The sequence below is a fragment of the Nothobranchius furzeri genome, chromosome 6, assembly GCF_043380555.1.
Source record: "Nothobranchius furzeri strain GRZ-AD chromosome 6, NfurGRZ-RIMD1, whole genome shotgun sequence".
Taxonomy (NCBI): Eukaryota; Metazoa; Chordata; class Actinopteri; order Cyprinodontiformes; family Nothobranchiidae; genus Nothobranchius; species Nothobranchius furzeri.
This window is the reverse complement of record NC_091746.1, coordinates 57,281,828-57,307,763: the sequence shown is the minus strand read 5'-3', so window position 1 is coordinate 57,307,763 and position 25,936 is coordinate 57,281,828. Positions and strand designations below refer to the sequence as shown.

Here is a 25,936-nt window from a genome sequence, read left to right as displayed (position 1 = left end):
TGTGTAATGTGATAATCGGTGCACAATGTGGACATGTATTGATATTTTAATCTAAAATACTGGTTAGATCATTTCACAAAGACTACACGAAAATCATATTGCCACACTGTATTTTTTTTCTTTATTACTTCTTTGCTGTTGCAGGTTTGTGGTCACCAGTTACAGGACAGTTCTGAAGCAGCATCGCTGTTACGCCGCGTGCGATTAGGGGACCAGCCAAACTCAGACAGGACATCGTCAGCCTGGTGGGAACGTCCAAAACGATAGCTGCGTCTGGAATCGTGTCTCGATGACCACGCGCGAGGTTTTGGATTCATCTGGAAAAATCATTTTAAAAATAACGTACAAATAAGTGCAATGTCCATGCATTTCTTGTTCATATTAACATTTATTACTGAAAATAATTTTTCCCCACCTGAAGAAAAATTGTTGTGTTCACATGGAGAGTTTCCACTCGCTCAGACAAATGCTTCAGCCAATCCAGGTGGTCGGTAATGCACTGGCTCAGATCATTGTTAGTCTGTCAGGAGAGAGAAAAGATGCCAGTAGCCATTTAGCACAGCAAAGATGTGTTCTCTATATAACAGCCGTTGATTGTAAACAAGGATTAGAACTAATGTACTGCAGATAAGTTGTCCCTCAGCTCAAAGGCACCAAGACGAGCATGTTCCAGCTTGTCAATCTGCTCTTTTAATCGATCATCAAGCTCCTGCATCATCATCAAACCCTCATCAGGCTTCACAGCATTCTTCTTCGCCATTCTGGGTCACAGGCACGGACCTGCTATTAAAGAAAACATAACAGTTAACAAAAAAACATCTATGAGAACAAATGCTAACAAACAAACAAAAATTACTTGGTTCTAGGGCTAGGCAATAAATCGAAAATGTATCGTTATCAAAACTTCTGACTCTTATTGTGATAATTTTTTTCATGTCAGTAAATTTGCTAATAAAAAAATGAAAAGATGTGTGTAGGTTGGCAACACTCATGTCCCTTTAAGAAGCTGAACCACCTTGAATCATGTAAAAATGTGACTCAATGTAATACATGTGACAGCCCCATCTAGTGGACAACTTTTGTTTCTGTGCTTACCTGTAGTTATCGTCCATTCATCGTTATCGAGGTGAAATCCTCAATATATCATGATACTGATTTTAGGCCGTATCGCCCAGCCCTACTTGGTTTAGTTTATTTATTGGATTATCTCAGAAAGATCTAAAAGATTACGTTTTGGTGATTAAGATGTAAACTCACACTCAAGCAAACATTTAATTATTTCATAAAAATACTTCCTGCCAATTAAAATATGTGCTTCATGATCAATTCCCTATTGGAAATTTGAACAAGAGATATTCCATAGTGAAGTTTAGTCTGTCGCCATAATCCCGGTGTTAGTTAAGCGGGGAAAAAGCATTTTGTAACCAGCCCAATCATTCTCTTATCTGGCAGTATTCTGTTAGCTTTAGCTTAGCGTACACAATGTAAGTGAATGGTAACAGCTAGCATTTGAAAACGTCATTAAAGTTACTCAATTATGATCCTAATTTGTCTGGGTGTTTTCATTAAACACACACTGCAAATGAAAATAAGTAGCACGAAGAAATTACAGGGGTCAATTTAGACTTGGGACTAGACCTACATTATGTAGAATACATTAAGTGCCTGTCCCGTAACCAGATGGTTGCAGGTTTGAGCTCCATCTGTTGCAGTCGTTGTGTCCTTCCTTAACCCGCCTTGCCTGCTGGTGGTAGTCGGAGGAACTGGGGCACTAGAGTACGGCAGCTTCACCTATCAGTGAGCCCCAGGGCAGCTCTGGTTACATTGTAGCTCATCACCACCAGTGTATGAATGTGTGTATGTTAATGACTGTAAAGTGCCTTGGGGGTTGGAGGACCCTAGAATGCACAATATCAAATACAGGCCATTTACCATTATTTCAAAGTGCCAGTGCAAGGCGCAAGAGCAGCCCCAGATGTCACCTACTTCTGTAAACACAACAGCATGAGCTGCACTGACCTTCTACTGCCATAGTTTGTAGTAGGGCTGGGCAATAAATCAAAAATGTTTCGTTATCAAAATTTCTGACCTCGTGATAATTTTCCCAATGTCAACAAATCTGATAAGAAAAAATGAACAGATGTGTGTAGGTTAGCAACATCCATGTCGCTTTAAGATGCTGTACCACCCTGAGTCACATTAAAATGTGACTCAATGTAATACATGTGACAGCGCCATCTAGTGGATAACTTGTTTCTGCGCTTATCTGTAGTTATCGTCCATTTATCGTTATCGAGGTGAAATGCTCAATATATCGTGATATTGATTTTAGGCCATATCGCCCAGCCCTAGTTTGTAGGGATGCACCGATATGAACTTTTGGGCCGATACTGACATCTGAAAACCAATTATTTCCGATATTAATATATATGTTTATAAATACACTAACATTTACGCTTCTGAGATGATTACAAGCACTGTCCCATGATTAAACAATTACACATAATCACCCCTCACCTTCTGAAACAGATACACAAACGGAAACAAGATGGAAAACATATCGGTTGTTGATTTTGGCCCAGTTTTCCTTATCGGACTGATATGTTGAAAAATGACCAACATCGGCCGATACCGATATTGAGGCCGATATATTGAGCACCCCTAATACTTAGGTATGTTGGGAAAAACCTGGTCTGATGCGAAGAAATGGCATCCATCCCTCTTTGGATGGAGCAGCTCTTCTTGCTAGGAGCATGGCCAATTTTATTAGTCCTCCATGACAACCCAGGGTCCAGACCAGGAAGCAGAGTCGTAGTTTAACACACCCCTCTGCAGCTTCAGTACTGTTACCCACCCACTACTCCATAGACAGTGTCCTGCCCACGGCCAAAATCACACAGATTAAAAATCAGTCTTAATAAAGCAAATCATGGAAATCTCATAAATATTAGAACAAATTCAACTGAGCAGAAAACTAGAAAAGTAAAATGAGGGTTATTGAACATTAGGTTTATTTTTTATAAGACTTTGTTGGTTAATGACTTGATCTGTGATAATCAGATTTCTTTGCTCTCTCTCACAGAATCCTGGCTGCAACAAGAGGACTATGTTAGTTTAAACGAGTTGACTCCTAATTATTTAAATCATCATTTTGCTTGAAGTACAGGGCGAGGAGGAGGAGTAGCAACCATTTTTAATTCAGACCTTTTAATCAGTCCCTTACCAATTAAGTTACAGTTATTTTGAACTTCTTATTCTTAGTTTTCCTAATCCAGATTGCAAAACTGTAAAACCACACTTGTTTGTAGTTTTATATCGTCCACCAGGCCCTTACTCTGTGTTTTTGGATCAGATCTCTGATTTTTTATCTGATTTGGTGCTAAATACTGATAAGGTCATTGTAGTAGGGGACTTTAACATTCATGTGGACATTGAAAATGATAGCCTCAATGTAGCCTTTAGTAATATCTTAGACTCAATTAGTTTTACCCAAAGAATACATAGCTCCACCCACTCCTGCCATCATACATTAGACCTTGTGCTGACTTATGGCATAGAGTGTGAGGAAATAACGATCTTTCCACATAATCCAGTCCTCTCGGACCACTTTCTGATAACCATTGAGTTTTTTGTAACTGAGTTCTCGAGAAAGTATGAAAGTAAATTTCACTATAGTCGGTCTCTATCTGACAACGCAGTTGCATCTTTTAAAGCAACTGTTCCAGCTTCACTGTCCTCAGCATCTCAGAGGAACGTAGAAGAGGTCAATATTTTTATTTCTAGCCCTTCACAAATTGATGATCTAGTTCATAATGTTATTTCCTCTTTACGTGTGGCATTAGATGATGTTGCTCCTTTAAAAAAGAAGGCAATTAGGAATGGGAAGTAGGCTCCCTGGTTTAATTCTTATTTATGAGCTTTAAAACAAAACTCTAGAAAATTGGAGAGAACATAGCACTCTACACACCAGGAGGAGTCCTACTTATCCTGGAAAAATAGTCTTGTGCTTTATAAAAAAAAGCTTCGACAAGTTAGAACTGCTTACTTTTCAGCGCTAATTGAAGAGAATAAAAATATTCCAAAATTTATTTTCAGTACAGTTGCCAAACTTACACAGAATCTTAGCTCTGAACCATCTATTCCCTTAGCCCTCAGCAGCAATGACTTTATGGGGGTTTTCACAAGTAAAATTAATTCTATTAGAAACAAAATCATTAGCATCCTCCCTAATGTGATTTTTTCTTCCTCAGTAAGTGAGGCAGCATCAGAGGTAACTGTAGAACCTCATCTGTGCTTAAACCATTTTGATCCAGTTGAACTTTCAGTTATCAAAAATATTAGCTTCATCTAAACCTTCAACTTGCATTTTAGATCCAATCCCAACCAAATTATTTAAAGATGCATTTCCTTTGGTTACTGCCCCATTCTAGATATAATCAATTTATCCTTAGTAAATGGATATGTACCACAGGATTTTAAGATTGCTGTAATCAAACCTTCACTTAAGAAGCCTTCTCTGGATCCAGATGACCCAATGAATTTTAGACCAATATCTAACCTTCTATTTTTGTCCATTCTATCCTTGAGAAAATAGTGGCCATCCAAGTATGTGAGCATTTAAACACTAATGATCTGTTTGAGGAATTTCAGTCAGGTTTTAGAGCGTATCACAGCACTGAAACTGCTTCAGTGAAAGTTACAAATGATATTCTCATGGCCTCATATAAGAATCTTGTGTCTGTTCTGGTCTTGTTAGACCTCAGTGCTGCCTTTGACACAGTTGATCACAATGTTCTTTTGGAAAGGCTTGAATATGTTGTAGGGATCAAAGGAACAGCGCCAGGCTGGTTTAAATCCCACCTGTCTGATAGATTTCATTTTGTAAATGTACATGGCAAATCTACATACTCCAGGGTTACTTGTGGAGTACCACAGGGTGCAGTGCTTGGACCAATTCTTTTTACTATATACATGCTCCCAATTGGTAAAATCATTAGACAGCATGGGATAAACTTCCACTGTTATGCTGACGATACTCAGTTATATTTATCCGTTAACCCTGATTAACCTAATCGGTTAGTTAGATTACAGGCTTGTCTTGAATAACTTAAAAAAATGCATTACTGAAAATGACTGACGTTCTCATCTTTGGACCAGAAATTCAGAAAAGGAAATTGCTTAGTCAATCACCTGACCTGAATGGCATAAAATTAGTCTCCGAAAACAAAGTAAGGAACCTTGGTGTAATCTTTGATCAGGACATGTCTTTCAATTCCCAGGTTAAACAGGTTTGTAGGATTTGCTTTTTCCACCTTCAGAATATTGCTAAGATTAGATGCATCCTTTCAAAGAGTGATGCTGAAAAACTAGTTCATGCATTTATTACATCAAGACTGGATTACTGTAATTCATTACTCTCAGGAAGTCCACAGAATGTAGTTAAAAGTCTTCAGCTTGTCCAAAATGCTGCAGCTAGAGTTCTGATGAGAACTAAAAAGAGAGATCATATCTCTCCTGTCTTAGCTTCCCTACATTGGCTGCCTGTTAAGTTCAGAATAGATTTTAAGATCCTCCTTCTCGCAAATAAAGCTCTTAATAAACAAGCTCCATCATACATCAGTGACCTGATTGTTCCATACGTTCCTAACCGAGCACTTCGCTCTCAGACTGCAGGTTTACTGGTGGTTCCCATAATATCTTAAAATAGGATGGGAGGCAGATCTTTTAGTTATCAGGCTCCTCTCTTGTGGAACCAACTCCCAGCTTCTGTCCGTGAGGCAGACACCTTGTCTACTTTTAAGACTACGCTTAAAACATTTTCATTTAATAGGGCCTATGGTTAAAATCTAATGTTAGCCTAGATCTGGACAAGAGTAGAGGGAGGTGGAGTGTACAGTCGGTAAAGACGGCTCTCCCTTGCCCTGCCTCCAACATGCCTCCATCTAAAAGGCTAGGTTATCCAGAGTTATCTCTGTAGTTATGCTGCTATAGGCTTAGACTGCAGGAGGACACACTGACCATTTTCCACACTCTAATACTTTCTTCTATAATCTGCTCTTTAACTGTATTATTTCCTGCAATTTCAGCTGTTAACTTTATTTTTTCTCTAAGTGTTTTTCTCCCCAGAAGAAGATACAATGATGTTCTGCTGAGCTGTGGTGCCCTTGTGGAGGGAGCCATCATCTTGAACACTGTTGCTTACCGTTTAATCATTCTCCCTTTCCTGATAATAACATTTTACTTTCCTTGACATTAAATGTGCTACTACTAGTTTACCCGTTTAATTATAGATTCACTAGGATAAATACAATAAAGTTTATCTCGCACCAAATAGAATATTTACTAAGAAATCACAATGTAACCATAGACACATTACATGGTGTCAGTGAAGGGAATAACGCCGTTTAAAATAACGGCGTTCTTTTTTTGGGTAACGTAATAATCTAATTAATTACATTTCCCACTGTTGCAATGCCGTTACCGTTACTGGGGATGGAAGGTTGTGCATTACTATGTGCTTGTCAAATGTTGAGCAACAGTGTGAGGCTTTCTGACCGCCACACTTCAGCTGCAGCCAGGGAGAGAGAGGTGTCGGTAACGCACTTACAAACACGATGAAGATTGGCCGGGTGGGTGAAGACCCTCAGTGCGCTCACTGTCTCAGTCACTACATGCTGTAGACACAACAGAGCAGTGATGGGAATGATGCTATTTAAAATAACTGCGTTACTAAAAATATATATGTTTTTCAGTAATGAGCAATCTAATTAATTACCGTGTTCTTTTATCAAAACGTTGTTTCTGTTACTGATAAGGAAATGCGTGCGTTAAGCAGGGCGGTGTGTTGAAGCTGTCATCAGCTGATCAGGAGCTAAAGAGGTAGATGTTTTCATCCAAGCGCATCACGGCTGTGAAGAACGAGGAAGACGTGATGAATAGTCTACGGCTGCAGGTGTGGATCTGCAGCCATGCCCATCTTAGCATGACAGCGGGACATCCCGAAGGTCCGTTCACCTCTTCAACACTCAGACGTCACGATCTTCTACCTTCCTAGATGATCCAGCTGTAACCTGTTTCTGATCATATCTTTAGTCCTGCTGTAACACTGGTTGCATCAGTCTCAGACGTCATGGTGCTCAGGTGTTATCAGAAGTACCTGTGTGTCTTTACCACCCAGCTTCAGCTCTTCTGTGGTTGGGTCTGACCCAAGTTAGTAAATATAAGTCCTCCATCAGATTTGTGCCTCTTCTAGTGTCATTTTAAAGGATTTTATTTATTTGTATAACCGATACTAGATTACCAGCAACAGAAATGCTACTAAAAACACACAATTATGTGAAGCTGGAAAAATTAAAATACTGTGCAAAATTACATTTATTTCTGTAATTTAACTCGACTGAGAGACCATTTAAAGGCTCAGGAACCTTTACAAGTGTTTCTATTTGCAATTTTAAATTTTAACTGATTGGGGTCTTGTTAAATATCCTGTTAGTAGTTCCTCCTGTTAAGTGCTTATTTATTTAAATTATTCAGGTTTATAAAAAACATTTGGACTTACATTTTATTATGTTCCAGTCATTAATCATTTATATTTCACTATTGTAGTAAATTACAGTAAATTAAGTAAGTTTAACCAAGAGGGGAACCCATTTTTCTTGCATTCTTTAATGAAAAAGTAACTAAGTAGTTATTTTTCTTTATAATTAGTTACTTTTATAATGGCCTGTATTTGATATAGCGCCTTCTAGAGTCCTATAACCCCCCAAGGCGCTTTACAACACAATCAGTCATTCACCCATTCACACACACTGGTGGGGATGAGCTACAATGTAGCCACAGCTGCCCTGGGGCACACTGACAGAGGCGAGGCTGCCGAGCACTGGTGCCACCAGTCCCTCCGACCACCACCAGCAGGCAACGTGGGTTAAGTGTCTTGCCCAAGGACACAACAACAGCGACAGACTGAGCGGGACTCGAACCAGCAACCTTCCGATTACGGGGCGAGCACTTAACTCCTGTGCCACCGTCGCCCTGAGTTATGATCTCATAACTCAGTAAGTAAATGAGTTACTTTTTGACAAAGTAATTAGTAACTATAACTAAATACTTTTTAAAAGTAACATTCCCAACACTGCTTGGTATATATGGTGTGTGTGTGTGTGTGTGTGTCTGCTCTGTCTTCTCGATCCCCAGTGAGTCAATTCAAAAATACTTTATTAATCCCAGAGGGAAATTAGAATCGTGGAGGATGGCTGCTTATACTGTGCCAGGATCCTCTAGAGGTTTATTCCTGTTAAAAGGGAGTTTTCCTCTCCATTGTCGCTAAATGCTTGCTTAGTATGAGGATTGCTGTAAAGTCACTGACACCAGCCAGTGACTTGATGCAATTTGCTGGGTTCCTTATATAGAAAACTTTTTTCTGATTAGCTTAATTAACTGACCTGTATTGGACTGTTTATTATGTGTAATGGGGAACCCAACTGGGTCCAATACAAAAAACCCAGTGTGACCCCCAGGTGGGGCTGATGGGTACATTTGGATGGGTCACACATGATGGAGTCATACCTTTAATAATCCGTGGATTCGTTTTAAATTCATTAGTAATGTAAAAAAAAACAAACAAAAAAAAACAGTGGGTCAGTATGTTTCAGCTTATCTGATAGTCGATCCGAAACGTGTTTAAATATGCTGCTGAATTTACTTCTGGTTTTTAAAAATTAACTTTATTCCCCCTGACGGAGATAAAAGGACGAACTTTTACCGAAAACTAGTGTTTCAAATGTGCGCGCGCGCTCTCGTTTATGTCCCGCGTTTTACACACGACACCACAGCTGGGGCTCGTGAGCAAATCTAGGAAACAACAAAGTTACCTTGTTGATCTGCAGCAACAGCTCTGAGTAATCAGTGACAACGAATCCTTCGACCGAATAGCAGGTTCGCACGGTCTTCTTCCGCCTTCACCTCATTCTAGTAGGTCCAGTCCAGACTCGCCCTCTTTGTTCAGAAAAAATCCGCGGAATGATACGTCTGACGTCACGGTGCTGCGAGGCACGTTTATGGCTATAATTTAATAAGAACAAGAAAAGGTGCATTTATGCTGCTGAACAAACTTTGTTTCATAACGTTTGGTAGTTTCTTCCATTCTGAGGATAAAACCCACCCTTTAATAGAATCGTATGTTTTCAATAGAAAGAACAGGAAAAAAGTTAAATTAAAAAAATCGTTGTCACTAAATTTTATATTAGAATAATTCAGTTTTGTAAACCAAAAAGGTACAAACGTAAAATCCAGTATTAAACAAAACTGGGCTTTTTAGACACATCTAAAAAATTTAATTTCAAATAAAAAAACAATGGTCTGATTCAAACCTAACTGCATTGTTACACACACACACACACGTTATGCATTTAGTTCTGCGAAATATATATTTTTTGTTGAAATCAAAATCAAGTACATCTAATTATTTTCTCCTAAGGAGGAACACAAAAGATGGACGATGCTCAATAGATTTGAAAAGTTTGTTATTTGTGGGGCTACAACACATACAAATGTAAAACTCTAGAAAGAGTTGGTTATGTTAATTTTTTTAAGCTGGCAGTTTGTGTTTGGCAGTAATGCTGGTGTGTTGATCCACAGGCTGTCTTATAACACTGATCAAATATAAACATGTAGGAATATGTGATACAATACTGACACCTTACCATGAACACATTTTACTAAACTTTCTGCTACCACAAATAAAGTTAAGGCATGGATGTTTATACTAAAGTGACTAGACTCAACAATACATTTAAGAAATCACAACGGCTTTATTTTTCTTTCAGTAAGCTCTTTTTTTAACCTTTAAATCAAGACTGAGTAATGACCAAGTATCTGAAAGGATAACAGCTGTAGGGTAAACAAAACGTTGGATCAGATGTAGAAAGCATGGGTCCTCTGACAAAAAAAATCTCAAAGGTACAAAAACAAAATGACATTTTTGTGGAGCAGATACAATAATAAGCATCAAGAACCTTTGTAGTTGAGGAAAATCAGTTCATTCTGGTGAACACAGCAACCTCTTGTTCAACATGAATTCCTTTACAGTGCCACAATATTTAAAATGAAATGTGGTTAAAGCCTCTCCTTACCGGCAACACCCAACTGTACACTTAACTATGCATTTACATTAAACCAGTGAGATCGTCATAAATAGAATTGTTTTGTAGTGTCAGGGAGCATGAGGGCAAGCGGTAACATCTAGCCAGTAAGAGCATCGGTACTGTGAAGCACAAACCCTTCTCTAAAGACAAAAACTGTGTGGATCACAGCTTCACATCAAACCAAACACCTTTAAAAGTCCTTCTTAGTCTGCTGAGGGACATAAAAACAACCCCCAAAAAATATATATATAATGCAAGAGACACTGTAATAATTAGTTTCACTAAAATAAAACCTTCAACTTGCCTAATTGGGTTATAGTTGGGTTGCATTTATTGCCAGTGCCATTTCAAAGCTAATACATTTCCCCACAGCATGGTTCAGAAAGATTTAAAACAAATTTAATGAGGAAACTCTCCCAGGAGCCTAAAAACCTTAAAGGAAAGATCAGAAAAATGCCTCACAATGAGGGGAGTGGAAGAAAATAATCATCACTTCAATCACATGTGTGACAGACACAATTCATTCATTACAACTCCAAGAAGAAAGGCGTCGCCTCAGCGAGTGTCAGTGAGACATCCGAGGGTCCAGCTGCTCCGGCTGGACCAACACCCCAACAGCGAGTGTCTGCAGAAACGATGCCGAGCTCAGGGACAGTCTGTGAAATGTTGCCAGCTTCAGATCCTGCATGCTCAGCTCTGCACACGCCGCTCGCTGCCAGTCAGGTTCCCACGGAAGCAACGTGATCTTGGTAAAATGTTCATTTTTTTTCTTTTAGTTTCCGACAGTGAGCAACAGAATGTAAGAATTAAAGAACAGTTAAAAGATTTCTAAGCAGCTTAGCCACAGCTCGTAGGTTGTGTTGGGGGGTGATTCTTTATGCTGAGTCGGCATGCTAGGATGTTCAAAAACTGGAGTTACCGGTATTCATTTTTAATAAGTTAATGAAACAAGTCCGTCACATGTGGCTTTGATGGGTGGTGATGACGTTTATTTGCCAGCAAAATACAAAAAAAGGACAAACGTGCCCCACTGCGTCTCAAAGTTGGTAAAAAGAAAACGGCGCTCTGCCTCTCCTAGGACGTTCTAGATCAAGTGTCTTGCCTGCTCCTGAGAGCTACAGTTCATACAGAGGAAGAAAAGTTTGGCAAAAACAGTATGAAAAGTGAAACGTCAGTTGGCCATTTCCCCACATACCAGGAAATAGACAAATCTCTCTTAACCAATCTCCTTAAAAAGGGTCTAGTAATAAATTAAAGAGAACCTTGAAGAGATCTGCCTAGAAGATGGTCTGTGTGTATGCTTTCTATATATATATATATATATTTATATATTTTATATTTAATATATCTCTATACTTGGTGTGACATAATAAGTGTCCAGTTCTGGAAGTCCAAGAAGCATGTGTAGGCCCCTCGCCTCGGGATGAGCTGGGATTCCGAAGGCTCACACCTGCGTGGAGGAGCGTTGTGTGGGCAGGCCCGGCGGTGGTGAGGAGGTTTCAGGTCCATTGTTACGCCTTGCCCTCCTCTACTTTGACAGCCTGGGGTTTGATGGCTCCTGTACGTGCTGGCTTGCCTTGACCTGTGGAGGCCAGGGGCTCCTGGAGTTTGCTGGTCATTGCCCCAGACGGCGATTTGCCCTCCCCCACTGCTTTGCGCACTTCTCGCAAAGCTTTACTCTACAGAAAGAAAAAGGCAGACGTACGTACTAAGGTCTGACACACTGATGACAGACATACAGTTACACAGGTTTTAAGGCTTTCCACCGGAAGCGTAAGTCTAACATAACGTCCGTGAACCGTAGTATGCAGCTAATCGCCGTTGTTACAGTTGACGGGTGTGTTCCCATTGGCTGTGAAGCGGTGCGTTTGGAACACGTCCAACAAGTAGTGTTGCATCGCTCTGCTAAATTTACCCTTCAAGCTCAGCAGTTCAGATCGGGCAAAACCAGAAGTCAAACAGCAGAAGTGTAAAACATCCAGCAACTTTCAAATTAGAAGACGCTAACAGATTTCCAGTTGCATAACTCGTTAAAGAAAAACTGTGATTGAGGTAAACAACAGAAAATAATCCACAGACCTTTTTGGATAAATGCTGCTGTCTTTCTCTGTTATCGCGTGAACTGCTGAAATCACGAGTAATCTTGCAAATCTCCTGTGATTTTATGACCTGATGTGACAAGCTGTGTGGTACGCTTTCACTGCCGTGTGTGAAATGCTCCCAGTGGATATGGAAGCGTCGCTGAGCTCTCGGGGAAAACATATCCATTACATTTGGTGTTGCTTACGCATCCAGTGGAAAGGCCCAGGTAAGACAAACGGTTTAACCGTATCGATTACTTCTAGCTGCTATAATGGAATCTCCTGTATACTCTGATAAAGTACATAAACTTTTCTAGTTTGACTGGAAAGATTTGACTTCAAGCTAATTGTTCAGTTGAAACAACAAAAGTGGCATGAGGAAAATAAACACACAGCATTGAAAAATGCTCACAGAACATAAATTACACTTTTCTATTAGTTTATCACAAGAAAGTTTAGTTCAAATGCAAACTTTCCCCGATCATTTCTTCTTTACGGCGCATTTACTCTACAGAGAAGTCACTCAAGCCACTGTGACTGTTAGCATGTGGAGGCATTTTAGGTAAATGCAATGAAATGATGTCATTAAGTGTCCAGAAAAAAACAATGTTAAACGTATTCTGGGAGGTAATTTGTCAGGTGAATTTTTGGGACATGTTCCACATTCCAGTGATGTGACAGTGCAGCCCGGCAACTCAAACAAGGAAACCAAGGCTATGTTCACATTGCAGGCAAAAGTGCATCAAATCCGATTTTTTTCCCCCACGTGACCCATATCTGATTTTTTATGACGGTCTGAACAGCAAAGATGTCATTTTCAAATCCGACCCAGGTCACTTTCTTAGGTGAAATTCTGGCGATACGATACGTACCACGGTACAGGGGAGACGATACGATACGATACATCACAATATATCGCGATACATTCAGTCACACGATATTAGCGATTTTTTTTTTAGATTGAATTTATTGTAAGAAAGTTCAATAAACAGTCCAAACTGATACGCAGCCTGTTTAACATGCGGTATCTGAAACATAAAAAAGGGGTTTACATTTCAATGGTGCAAACAAAAATCATAGCACACTTCTGCCAACTAGTCGGGAGTTGAATTGCACCAAAACAAAATAAAATACATAAATGTTTGCATGTAAATTCTCCAAAAATTTGATACACGGCTTTTCAATATCGATATAAAATTGCAGGAAAAAAGATCACAAAATAATGCCATAGCGATATTTTCCTACATCCCTAATATGTGGTACTGATTCAGATACATAACTAATGTTTTTGAAAGCGACTGCAGTCTGAACGGCCATGTCACATTAAATCCGTGTCTTATGTCACCGAGTCAGCGGAGGTGAGCGTCGTGTGTTGACGTTCCTGGGGAGAAGCGCTGACAGAAGGATTCAGAGGTTTGTCTGGACATTCTGTCAAGATTAGGAATTGAAAATACAGGAGAGCCTGAGAACGGGAGCGGGACGTGATGCTGGAGCGAGCGTCTCACTGGTCTCGGTCTCTGTGGGAGCGGGGGGGGGGGTCTCCGTGAATTGACTTAATACCACAACATTATAATTACTGGAACACAATAATGATTCGGGAAGAGGGCGGGAACAAGGCTTAAAATTGTTTACGGTTTTTAAAACAGTTTCTAGCCTCAAAAAGGAGACTCGACAGGTGTGATCCTGAAATTGTGGATGAACCGTCAGTGAAGCCCTTCACATCACAACTCCGCCTCTCTCTCTGGTTTTGACTCCACTGAGTGTGACTCCTTGTGTTCTGCGAATGCGGGTCGCTTTGAGGCCGTGGAGCGTTCACATTGGAGAGTTTGATACCGCATTTCAGTCATAATGTGAACACACATAAAAAAAAAGATTTACTCAAAAAAAAAAAAAAAATACAGAATCAAGCATCAAGGCCTGCAGTGTGAACATAGCCAAAGGCCCTTGAGAACACTATGGAAACTCCCAGTCTAAGCCCAAAGAGAAACTGGCTACAATCAGCATTTAAAAGTCCAAATACACGCCTGTTTAAAAGCTGATTGGACGTCCCTTTCAACTGTTATTTACAAGAAAAGAAATGAAGTCATTTATGCTATTAACTCCTCAGGCTAAATCATCTAAAGGCTATTCTATGAAACACGAACATTCACTTCAATTTAAAAGCAGGAAAAATGAAAGAGAAAAAGAAAATAAAAAAAAATAAATTACCTATATTTACAGTGGGTGGCTCACCTTCATGCCATCCTCTGGCCCTTTGACAGGGGGCTCAGGGACTGAAGGGGGGGTGGAGTGGGGAGGGTCACGACCGGAATTAGCAAAGGGGGGGGAGCGGATGATGACAGGCTTGTTGACCTGCATGACAGGTCGCTGGATGGGGTTGGGAAATGGACCTGTGGTGGGGGGGCGCATGTGCATTACCATGCTGCCTTGAGCAGGAGGGACCTGTTGGTGAGGAGAGAAGATAAGGACGGGGGGAGGGGCAAACAATGACAAAAAACTATCATTAAAATCTTGTCAAATTTCAGAACATGGTCCAAATCCGTGTGTGTGTTCTGTTTCTATACTGTGTTCTAATTTAAATGAGGAGAGGTTTAATATAAACATACCTGCTGAGAAAAATGAGTAGGCAGAGGCCCCACAGGCCCACCAGGACCAGAGGTCTTCCCACTGGGGCTTGCAGAACCCGGTCTGAGGAGGAAAAGCACCAACAAAAGAGAATTTTTTAGAATGTTTTAATATAAACAAGAATTGTGGAAAAATGATCTGTGTAAGATTTTATGAACACATTTGTAATCACCTATAAGAACCTCCAGATAAGCCTGGGGAATGATTCGATTTATCTGAAAACTGGAAACCTTTGATTTCCAACTGTGAGCTCTGAAAACGGGACGACAAAAAAAGTTTACACAAGTGATCACTGAGGGTTTCCTTCTACTAGGAGTGAAAGTACGGGAATTCTAGTTCTAATATTGTCAAAGTGCTCATGTGGTCACCTGAAAGAGACTCACCTCTCTGCTGCCACTCATGACAGCAGGTTGGGAGCCTGGTGGTAGCATCCGGCGCGGCCCTCCCACCGACAGGTTCTGTCCCTGCTGCAGCTGGATGGACTGCGGGAGAAGGAGTTGCTGAGCTGAGCCGTAGCGCAACTGGGAGCCGGGAAGGGGCATGGTGACCTGATCAAACCAAACAATTCACCATTATATTGGGTGTTCATCCTCCTGCAACTCATCTGTTGTAACATCAGGAGTTCAGAAGCTAATTAAAAATTATAAATACACATATTTTAGGATAAATTAAGAGCTGTGTAAACGTGACCTCACCTGAATGAGCTGAGAGTCCATCAGTTGTGACGAGCCCATCCCGGGGCCCTGGCCCAGCTGGTTGTCATAGACAAGCTGCTGGTTGCCATTCATAGGCTGGTAGTGAGAGCCTGACTGTGGTTTCACCAGATCTGAGGGCTGCATCCCAGGAAAAGCTGAGTAAGGGCCCTTGAGAGGGCCCCCACCAGACAGCACCATGGGACTGGGCTGTGACAGGTTGGGGTGCATGTACACCTGTGACCTGAAAGGGGTCAAACAAGTAGAGCATAAAAGTGAAGATTCTCACTTCACTTACAGCAAACAATTAAACGCTAGGTTTTTCCTGATGTAACCAATAAAATATTGCACATCAGCGCTGCTGGTACCTGAAGGGAGGAATGGAGCTGAACATCTCCTGGGACTGAGAAACAGGCAGACCACCCCGAAGACCTAACTGAGCCTGGGCCTGGAGAGACGTGTGTAGAGAGATGGGGATCTGCTGGGCTGCAGCCGCCTGGGGGGTGGAGTGTGGTAAAGGTGTGTGACTGTAAGACAATCAGCTGGAAAAAGTCTAAGACATGATTGTTTCTTTACCTGTGGATAGGTCTGCTGCTGCGTCAAGGTGGGAGGCACAAGGCGAGGCTGACTTTGAAAAACATGGCCGTCCATGTACAAAGGAGGAATGGGGTTTGCTACGTTAGGAGGAGAAACCAAACCGTTTATAGCTGACTTTATCAACGCTGAGCCTTTTATCTCACCGGGACAGAAACTTGTAATTGTACCTTGCAAGGACATGGAAGGTGCCACTGATGCAACGGGCATTGGAGGCATGGAAACTCCAAAAGAGCTGTAGCTGACACCACTGGATGAACCAATGCTGCAGGGAGGCTGACCTCCAGATGCACCACCGCTAGGGGAGCCGTGCTCCGGAAGGGACTGAGAGTTCTCCCACGCCTTACGCGCCGACTCCATCTGCAGGAAAACAGGTTTTTAACATTTGCAAATGTGATGATTTAAACTTCACAACTCTACAAAACTATTCAAGGGATTGCTGCTTTAACGTTGCATGAAAATGTGCACAATGAAGAACAAAACTCTGAGTAAACAAAACACCTTCAAGGTGAGGTCAGCACTGGGGAAGATGGTGTTGAGGTTAATGCCAGGTTGCAGGTGGGTGGACCGCAACATAGGAATACTCTGATTTAGAGATGTCTGCAGAAAGAAGAAAAAAGCATCTGATTTACATCACTAAGTTTTTTAAGTAAGAAAGTAAAATGTATCGGTCTAGCTCAAAATCAGGTCAAACTATTCGTCACTCACATCAGCAGCGAGTGCATCTTGGAGCTTGTTAACAGGATCGGAGACGGGCACTGAGGAAGAGCACGGTGGAAGGCTAAAATCAGAGTCTTTGGCACTGACGCCAAACTCAATGGGAGGCACAGGCAGCACGGCGTCCACATGGAGATCCACACCGTTCACTGGAGTGATGGGCCCACTCTCCAGCCTGTCGACACCTTCTGAGCCCTTACGGTGCTTGAGCGAGCGCTCGTTTCCGATGGGCCCGGGTTTGTGCTGTTCTTTACTCTGCTCTGGACCAGCATCTGAGTCCTGGATGGGAAAGGACAACGTGACTTTTCTCTGGGCAACCCCCCCCCCCCCCCCCCCCCCCCCCCCAAGACCTCTGTAAATTTACCACAGGAAAAACTCTACCTCGGAGTTGGGTTCACTTCCGGTGTAAGACACTTGCTTGGTCCACGAGTCTCCCGAAGACTGCACAGAAAGAGCTACAAGACAAACATTTGTCTTATGTAAGTAAAAACACTAAGTGCTTTACTTCTGTAGTGTATCAACTTAGCAGCAGTAACACTTCCATAGCTACCTGAACTGTTGGTCTCCCAGATTTCAGTTCCTAGATTGTTAGCAGAAATGGTTTCCTCGGGATGCTCGATGCTCATGCTTCCCTGTTTTTTGACGAAGCGTGGTGGTATCTTGGAAGTGACCGTTCTGCTTTTAACCGACACCTGGCAGGGTCAAAGGAGAACGTCGAGTTCATTTGTTCTGGTTTAGTTAATAGTTTTTATACCAGTGCAGTCACATTATACAATGCAGAGAATACATAAAGTAGTTCAGAAAAGATTTAAGTCACTGTGTCCAGTAGGGGATGGTGACAGCCAAGACGGTTTTTTCCTTCAGCTTCAGGGTCGGTAACAAGGTGGCACCTCTGCTTGGATTTGCCGCTGTTACCGGCCACTTTTTCAAACTTTTCTCCACTAACCTCCTCCTTTCTGCCTTGCTTCTGTCTGCAATCCTTTTTGGTAGTGTTCAATTCAAAAATACTTTATTAATCCCAGAGGGAAATTGATTGCTGTAGTAGCTCATAATAATAATAATAATAATAATAATAATAATAATACTCATCATCATCATCAAGTCATCAAAGTTATTGTATATTACAATGGCTGTTGGCAGGAAGGATCTCCAGTAGCGGTCAGTGTTGCAGCGAAACTGAAGAAGCCTCTGACTGAAGACACTCTTCCGTTGTCGGACAGTCTTGTGAAGGGAATGCTCAGGGTTGTCCATAATTCAACAGACTACCATCTCCTATGATTGCCAGATTATTCTGCCTATTTGTTTAGGTGAGCAGCGTGCTGTCCTGGAGACAAATACTTATTCCTACCCGGATCCCTCCAGCAATGTTTATCTGGTCCCGGGAAAACGTCGGAGGAAAGGAGGTAAAAGAGCAGGAATTCAAGTGAGAAGAAGACTTCTGTTAAAGCGTGGTTTATCTAGTAAAAAAATCTTTTAGCTTCTTGTCCTTTGATGGAGACCTGAGCGCCACTTCCGCATTCCCGTTTCTCCGTCCAAGATTTCTAAGGTCTGTTCATCCTCATTCTTCAGTGGTTTCTCCTCCTCCATAAGTGGTTTTTATAAACACCGTGGATCTAATCCTGCTAATTTATGTCCACCAACTCCAGCTGTTACTGCAGTTTCTGATTCGTCCACCTCACTCAGCATGGCTCTATTGAATCGCTGTATTGAGAACAAGTCCTTCCAGCTTAATGATCCAATTCTCTCTAAAAACCAGGACTTTCGGTTTCTGACTGAAGTTTGTCAGCAAGCATCTGATTATTCTGGTCTGATTGAACTCTGCCCGAGTGGTTATTCTTTTCTTAGCCAGCCCCGGGGTTCTGGTCGTGGTGGAGGCCTAGCTATTGTTTTAGAGATCATTCTTCCATGAAGCTCTACAACCTCTGGTCACTTTGCTTCTTTTGAACTGCAGCTGATTAAAGTTGGGCATAAGGACCCATTCTACTGTACTGTGGTTTATTGTTCACCTGGTCCAAACAGTTCTTTTCTTCAGGAGTTTAGTGACTTTTTATCTTCCACTGTGAAGCTGTCCAGACTGGTGATTGTTGGCGATTTTAACATTCATGTCGACCATCCCTCAGATCATCTTTGACCACTTTGCCATAACCTTCTCCAGCCTCATGGACTCCTTCAGCTTTACTCAGCATGTTTCTAGCGCCACACACACTAGAGGACACACTGTGGACCTTGTTTTTACCCTGGGTTTAAATGCTGACAGTGTTTGTCCTGAGGACGTTTATATTTCTTATCACCATTGCATTTTATTTAACGTGTCAGTTCCTGCGTCCCCACCTCCTGCTCGTCACTTAGTTCTTGTTTTCTTAATGAGGGCACAGCTAGCAATTTTTCTGCTGCTTTTAATCCACCATGTTCTTCTGACAAGGACCCAGATTTCTTAACTTCTCTGTTTAACGAGTACTGCCTCTCCATTCTGGACAACATCTGTTCTGTCAGAAGCAGATCAGTTCCTGCAGTGAACCCTACTCCCTGGTTTAATGACAGCATTCGCAGCCTTAAGTGCCAATGCAGAAAAATTGTGCGCTTGTGGAAGAAAACCTGTCTCCACATCCATCTGCTGCATCTAAAGGGTCTTCTGACATCCTTTAACTCTGCAGTCAGAGACTCAAGGGTTGCCTATTTCTCCAAACTGGTGTCCCGGAGCAAATGGAACCCCAAGGTGGTATTTAACACCATCAGCAGCATCATCTCTCCTGCCGATCTCTGATGAAGACTGAAAACTTTCTGTCTTTCTTTGTGGACAGTCAACAGGGTTAGATCTAGCATTTCTCCCTCAGCCTTAACTCTGCTTCTCCCGACTCCAACCCGACCTGTCATCCTAGAGTTTTTAGTTATTTTTTTGTTTCTGTGAAGCACCTCGTAATTTTTATCTTGAGAGGCACTACATAAAAGATTGTTTTCTTTCTTTCCCCAGCTGAAAGCAGCAGTGAAGGTATTACAGCTGAGTGGAGGCTCTGATAATTAGTTGATATTTGACATGTCCCAGTCACAACTGAACTAACAGATCAGGGCTTGTTGTGTATTTTGACTGGAAATGGGTCAATGTGAACAGTTAACTCCTGATCTGTTGTTTTAATGAAGTTAGCATCACTGTTCTAATGATTCAAGATGGAAACGCACCAACATGTCTGCTGAACGATTCTTAAGCAAATGCCTTTATAATGTTTGCAAATGACGTATTTTCTAAGTAACTGTGTTTGATTAAGTCAGCTTCAATTGTGAATATCTACCCAAAAAAAACAAACAAATAAATAAATGTCTGACAAAAACAGTTTTGGTTCCATTTAAAATACCAAGCGTTTGCTGGCAACATGTGTTCAACTTACAGCGGCTCCTTGCTCTTTCCTCCTTCTTTCATCTTCCAGTGGGCGTCTTTGCTTTTTTGACAAGGCATCCTGGTAGCCATCTGGCCCTGAACTTTGTCCCCCTGTATCACCATCAACTATAACACAAATGGAAACATCAGTTCAATGTCATTTGTAGCTAAGCAACAACAGCAGTGATCACCATTATCTGTACAGGTGTAAATTTGTGAATCGGCATTAACTGGAATTTTGAAAAGTCTATAAATCCAAGAAGCTCACGTGGGTAGTTGCTGAGCTCGTACTGGGAGAGGGGTTCGATGATGTCTGCCTTGACAGGTCCTGATTTCAGTTCCTTTCCTGAGGACTCGCTGGGCTCCCTTTCATCTGGCAGTGGTTCCATGCTGTAGACTGGACCAGAATCATCTGGGTTCCTAAGGACAGGATGGGGACAATCCAAAATGAATGAATGATAAACAAAGTGCTAACAAGCACAGTACTGGCTATTTGTGCCATGAGAAAACCTAAAAGTAACTGGCCTCACCTCTTGCAGGAAGTCCCTCCGTTCTGCCAGCTGTCAGCCCTGTTAGATGATAGAGTTGGGGGATTGTCGGGTGTGCGTACCATTTTGCTCGCTTCCAGCAGCGATGGCTCTCCTTTTCGGTTTTGCCGCTCCACCAGGGGTCTCTGACTGGAGAAGCTTCTCTTTGAAAGTTCCCTCTTTTCACCAGAGCCTGGTTCACTGTGGCCAGACTCTGAGGGAATGTCCACATGTCCCTGTGCAGCCACGCCTCCACTTCCACTCCGCTTCTCTCTCCAGTCACCAAAGTCACTGTTGTCTGATCCGGTCTCCCACTCCTCTGTGTGACCATGCTGGCTAGAGTGCCCAGAAAAGTGGCCACTGGGCCACTGGTTTTCCCCGCTGCCTTTGGGGCGACCTGGCCAGGGATTCGCAAAGTCTCCATTTATGTACTCATCACTCGTCCACTGGCTTGAACCAGGTTCCCGTTCTTGTCGTAGACGACGGAAGCGGGGAGGTTTGTCTTGACGCGGAGGACGGCGCCTCCTTAACATCTGTCTGTCGGGGTTTCCATTCTCAAAGTAGTACTCTCCTTCACGATCTTCAGAGCTATTATCTGCAAAGGAGCCGGTAAACTTGGAAGCATACTTGAGAGGCTCCCGTTCACTTGGAGGTCTGCGGGAGTAGGTAACCTCTGTCCCAGGACCATAACCGTTCTCTTGCACAGAGCCACTGTTGCTGTTAAACTGGGGTCCTCTACCTCTCCATGTATAAGTGTCTATGGATCCTTGAAAACTTCGCACGTAGCTACTGCTCGTGTTAAGTCTGGGAGGGAGAACTCGGCCTCCAAAGCCTCTTGCCCGGGTCTTTTCTCTGGAATCTGATGTCTGATCGTCTGCGTACACCTTGTTGGACCTCCAAGAGTCTCTTTCAGCCTTACGAACCTCTCCAGACTCAGCGTAACCTTCTCCATTCTCAGTTCCTTTCTGGCGGCGCCTCTTTGGAAGTTCCTCATATTCTGATGTTTCACTCAAGGTTTCGCTGACGTTTCGTCTTCGAGGTTTGCCCCTCTGATACTCATCGACTTTTACGAGGTCCCTGGGTTGAGCTCGACCTCTGCCTGTCCGCTGTACACCACTGCTGCTGCTGTTGTTGTTATATGCCCCTCTGAGGTTGTCTCCACCTCGGCCACCACGAGTTCCACCTCTGGAACTGAACTCCCTAAAGCCTCGGCCGCGGCCTCTACCCGTCCCCCTGACTGACCCAAAAGCCTGTTCTTCATCGATGAAGATCCAGTTATTGCGCCGTGGAGCCTGCAGCTCTCGGTTTTCTTGATTATCTCTGGGTAATTGAATCTTTCCAATGTTCCAGGTGTTTTCCTTAGAAAAGTCATCACCATGGGTGCTGTGAGGTCTTTCTGCTTTGCTAGGAGCTGGTGAATGACGCTGCCTTTCTTCAAGTTGTTTCTCGACAACAGGCGAGGCTGGACGCCTGCTGTTGGTAGGCTGGTTGTCCTTCTTTAAGTCATAAACATTAGTAAGGACTTCTTTCTCCAGTCGGTAGGGGACAGTTTTCTCCTCGGGTTCAGATTTAGGCTTTTCGTTCTCTTTATCTTCTAGTTTGAGAGCCTTAAGAACTGGTTTCTTGATGGGGCCAGTTCTGCGGGTCAGTGTTCGCCCACTTGTCTCAGATGGCTGGCTGACACCACTGCTGGAACTGGAACTGGCCTCAGACCACTGGCTCTGGGAATGAAGACCTCCATCTTGTTTCTGGCCTCCATCTCTCTTCCAACTTTCTTTTGGGCCACCCAATGTCTCACTGTGAGATTCAGGACCCTCTCTCAAAAGTTTGTCCCTAAAATCTTGTTTTGTGCATTCGCTCGCAGAATAGTTTTGAGAGAGGCTCTGAGCAGTGGTGAGAAGGTCTTGGTCATGGTGCTTGTGTTCTTTCTCCGAGCCTAGACTTTGGTAAGCATGATGAGTGAGGTCATCCAGAGTGTGCCTCAGGCACTCACTGGCCCGTTCTTCATAGATATCCAGTTGAGAAGAGGCCACATCACCTCTGTGGAAATTGTGAAAAACAAAAAAGCTCAAGAATAACAGAACTACAAACTAACAGTTTTCAGAGTCTTAGGTTCAATGCCTAAAAGGAACTTGGAAGACGCTGAATTAATCATTTAGGTTTTACTCACTGCTAGAGTTTCAAGAAGCTTAAAAAATGAAACAGTGTCTTAGAATTGAATTTGGAAACTGCTCTGATGCTTTCCAGGTCAGTAACTAACCTGTCGCCAGACTGGCTCCTATCTGAGGTGTCATGCTGTCTCTGGTAAGGTGGAGTGAAGCTGCGCAACGGGTAGCCATCTTGGCTCCATACTGGGTAAGGCTCAGCAGACGGGGCTCGCCTCTCTTGGTGCAGCTTGGAATGACACCCTTCATCTGAACCGGGACTGTTTAGATGGTCTTGATGCATGACAGATTTGACCATTCCTGTGATAAAAAAGATAAACATTTGTGCTGTTCCCTGAACCTATAGCAGATGGAGGATCGAGCATCTCCCTGCAAATGCACTACAACAGATAAATCACCTGTAGTGACACAGCTTGAATGTTTACCTGAAGAGTGAACAGAACTGGTGTAGTAGTCCACAGGTGACTGGCTCTGGGCCACGCGGGGATCCATGAAAGGTGGCATCATCATCCAGCGGGGATCAAAGCCGAGCACATGTGGGGGGTAGTAGCCCCGCTGAGCATGACTGGAGCTTGAAGACGGAGGGTGACTGGACTGCTGCCAGTGCTGCATTTTGAGCAGGGAATCCTATTGAGTCCACAAAACAGGCACAGTTAAGAAACCATGAACAAAATCCAAAAGAGCAGGAGACTTTAGCAGAGTCAGGATCTTCTTTAAAACACAAGATGCATTTTTTGGGATGCAAATTTGACAAAGAATTATGAATATAAAACAATCTGTTTATATGATAGCACTTCTATTTCTTTAAAAAAACAAAAAGCTTCTTACAACAATGAAACAATAAATAAATGTGAAATAATGGTTAACAGGTCACAAGAGAAAACAAAGACACCTCACCTGCTGCTGGTTTTGCTGTGGCTGTTTTTGAAAGCGAGGTGGGACTGGTTTGGAGGGTTGACATCCCCTGTGGTCCTCTGATGGAGAGGAGGGCTCTTGACCATCATCCTCACTGCTGCGGTGAGTGGAGAAGCCTGACTCTTCACGATAGCTACTGCCAGGGGAGTGGACCGGCAGAAACTCACTTCCTTCTAGAAATGATTTTGATTAGAAAGAAAATCTTTAGAAGTTCTCAATTATAAAGCCCTATAAAGAGAGAAATCCCTCTCCTATGAAGAGCGAAGAACTAATGTGACCTGCATTGAGATTTTTACCTTTTGCGCTAAATTGCACGTTTTCATTAGGAGCTTTACTCTGTTCTCGGTTAGGAAAAAGTGGGACCTCTTTGCCCTCTGCCTCCTTGGGGCTGTCGTCACTACGTGATGTCTGCCTCTCAGTCTTCCCAAACTTTTCATCCAACTTTTTGAGTTTTTCAGCACATGCAGCAAGTCGTTCTTCACGAGCGCGCCTCTCCTCCTCCTCTCGCCGTCGACGGGCTCGCTCAACAGCCTCAGAAAGCTCAGGTGACACATACTTTCCCCTAGCTGGTATCTGACTCTGGGATGACCGCTGGTTATCTTCCAGGTCGACGAGCGGCTCGCTGTGATTTTTCTGCTGAGCCTATAGGTGGTACACAAACAAATTTAATATGGTAAACAGACTAGTATGCCTTCAACTCAGCATCTTTATTTGTCCTGCTGTTATTTGTCAAAATCAAATGCAACAAGTTGAAGCAATAAAGGCTTCCAGTGAAGAGGATTCTGATGAGACTCCAATGCATTTTCATTTTTAGACAGAAAAGTAAAAAACAGCAGGTAAAAGACCTTAGAAATGCGTTGTTTGGTTACTGAAAAGTCACGTCCTTCTAGGGTTGTCACGGTGATAAAATGTAACCTCACGGTTATTGTGACCAAAATTATCACGGTTGTCGGTATTATCGTGGTATATTTTTAAACGTGTTACATCTTCAGACAACTACATAAACCCTGTATATCAGGAAAATATTGTCCTCAGTTTGTGTCTAAATTTTGCCTAAAATGTGTTATTTTGTAATTATGTTGTTTATTTGTTTACATTTTTCCCCTTTAGTCTTTAAAATAGCAATATTTGCCCATAACTTCTTATTTTTTGTCTGTTTGATGTCATCATTTTAAAAATATTAGATCAGATGATACTCAGTACTCAAGTAGCCTTCTAATCAGATACTTTTTTTACCCTTACTTGAGTAATAATCCCTATATCAGGAAAATATCATCCTCGGTTTGTGTCCTTCCAGTGAGCTTTGCAGATGTGGGAAAATGTCATCAGGCAGTAATCATTGTTAAATTCATAATTATTCTCGGAGAGAGACCAACTCTTATCTGCCCCTGGGAGCCCCATAATGCATAGCGTCATTTCAACATGGGGGTGTCCGCGACACGGTTTATATGCAGGTAGCGGCGCTGCGGCTGCTTTATATAGCGACTCGTTGCACTCTCCCTCAACCCAAATCCTCGGAGCACGCATTTTAGCTAAAACGCTAATGTTAGCTTGCCTTGCGTTGACTGTAGAGTTGTGGGTGATGGTCACGCAGATGTGTTATGAGATTTGAAGCGTTGCTGCCTTTCACAGACACTTTTTCTGCACGTGCTGCAAACAGGATAGCCATCTTCTATCAACTGTCCCTCGGCATTCTTCAGATATCCAAAAGATGCCCGTACTTCCCACTTTGTCTTCTTTGAGGGATAATAAATGTGAAATGTCCTGCGCGCTGCCGTCTCCTCCTTTGGCCATTATTTCAGCTTTAGCTTCAAGAAAGTTTTGGTTGTAAACAACAAAGTGCGCATGTGCCGCCGGCAACTTCAGCAGATGATACGGTGGCTGGTAAGGGTCACCGCGCCTACACCGCAGCCACGGTAATCCACCGAGATAATATATCTTTTTAAAAGCAAGACGGTTATTATTATTGTCAACTTTTTTTACCGGGGTTTACCGCTACACCAGTTACCGTGACAACCCTATGTCCTTCAGTGCACAACAGCTTCATTTCAGACCACTTTAATGTTTTGAACAAGCTTAAATGTTGTGGGATTTGAGATGAACAA

General features: G+C 42.5%; 2 protein-coding genes across 5 annotated transcripts in view; both read right to left on the bottom strand.

The window, feature by feature from the left end:
• Positions 1 to 93: 93 nt before the first annotated feature.
• On the bottom strand, positions 94 to 9,010 carry LOC107374671 (uncharacterized). 2 transcript variants are annotated; one of them, XM_015942825.3, is made up of 4 exons: positions 8,871 to 9,010; positions 623 to 783; positions 416 to 520; positions 94 to 317 (listed from the first exon to the last, which is right to left on the bottom strand). In XM_015942825.3, the coding sequence occupies exons 2-4, from the start codon at positions 758 to 760 to the stop codon at positions 153 to 155; spliced, it is 408 nt and encodes a 135-aa protein (XP_015798311.3). In that variant the 5' UTR covers positions 761 to 783; positions 8,871 to 9,010; the 3' UTR covers positions 94 to 152. The 2 variants fall into 2 exon arrangements, with proteins under 2 accessions (XP_015798311.3, XP_054600386.2); XM_054744411.2 differs by having other exon boundaries at positions 623 to 780; positions 8,871 to 9,002.
• A 2,471-nt stretch (positions 9,011 to 11,481) lies between these two features.
• The window catches only part of prrc2b (proline-rich coiled-coil 2B), a 29,811-nt gene continuing 15,356 nt past the window's right edge, over positions 11,482 to 25,936 (bottom strand). The window contains exons 12-31 of one of the 3 annotated variants that reach the window (XM_015942821.3): positions 24,128 to 24,473; positions 23,814 to 24,004; positions 23,342 to 23,543; positions 23,012 to 23,216; positions 20,755 to 22,791; positions 20,493 to 20,644; positions 20,235 to 20,350; positions 17,402 to 17,543; positions 17,233 to 17,306; positions 16,843 to 17,130; positions 16,636 to 16,734; positions 16,305 to 16,494; positions 16,117 to 16,214; positions 15,909 to 16,036; positions 15,544 to 15,784; positions 15,217 to 15,396; positions 15,021 to 15,100; positions 14,830 to 14,911; positions 14,456 to 14,665; positions 11,482 to 11,821 (exon numbers count right to left, since the gene is read on the bottom strand). In XM_015942821.3, coding sequence (XP_015798307.3) covers positions 11,654 to 11,821; positions 14,456 to 14,665; positions 14,830 to 14,911; positions 15,021 to 15,100; positions 15,217 to 15,396; positions 15,544 to 15,784; positions 15,909 to 16,036; positions 16,117 to 16,214; positions 16,305 to 16,494; positions 16,636 to 16,734; positions 16,843 to 17,130; positions 17,233 to 17,306; positions 17,402 to 17,543; positions 20,235 to 20,350; positions 20,493 to 20,644; positions 20,755 to 22,791; positions 23,012 to 23,216; positions 23,342 to 23,543; positions 23,814 to 24,004; positions 24,128 to 24,473 — 5,229 coding nt within the window. In that variant the 3' untranslated portion in view covers positions 11,482 to 11,653. Of the gene's footprint in view, positions 11,822 to 14,431; positions 14,666 to 14,829; positions 14,912 to 15,020; positions 15,101 to 15,216; positions 15,397 to 15,543; positions 15,785 to 15,908; positions 16,037 to 16,116; positions 16,215 to 16,304; positions 16,495 to 16,635; positions 16,735 to 16,842; positions 17,131 to 17,232; positions 17,307 to 17,401; positions 17,544 to 20,234; positions 20,351 to 20,492; positions 20,645 to 20,754; positions 22,792 to 23,011; positions 23,217 to 23,341; positions 23,544 to 23,813; positions 24,005 to 24,127; positions 24,474 to 25,936 lie in introns of all 3 variants that reach the window. The other 2 variants (XM_015942822.3, XM_015942824.3) reach the window with 2 other exon arrangements.

What these genes read in the sequence shown, in the direction of transcription:
- LOC107374671 (XM_015942825.3), bottom strand. Translation starts at nt 760, where the DNA reads ATGGCGAAGAAGAATGCTGTGAAGCCTGATGAGGGTTTGATGATGATG. An exon ending in TGAGGGACAACTTATCTGCA is followed by an intron (nt 521 to 622) that starts GTACATTAGTTC and finishes CTCTCCTGACAG; the next exon opens with ACTAACAATGATCTGAGCCA. An exon ending in ACACAACAATTTTTCTTCAG is followed by an intron (nt 318 to 415) that starts GTGGGGAAAAAT and finishes TGATTTTTCCAG; the next exon opens with ATGAATCCAAAACCTCGCGC.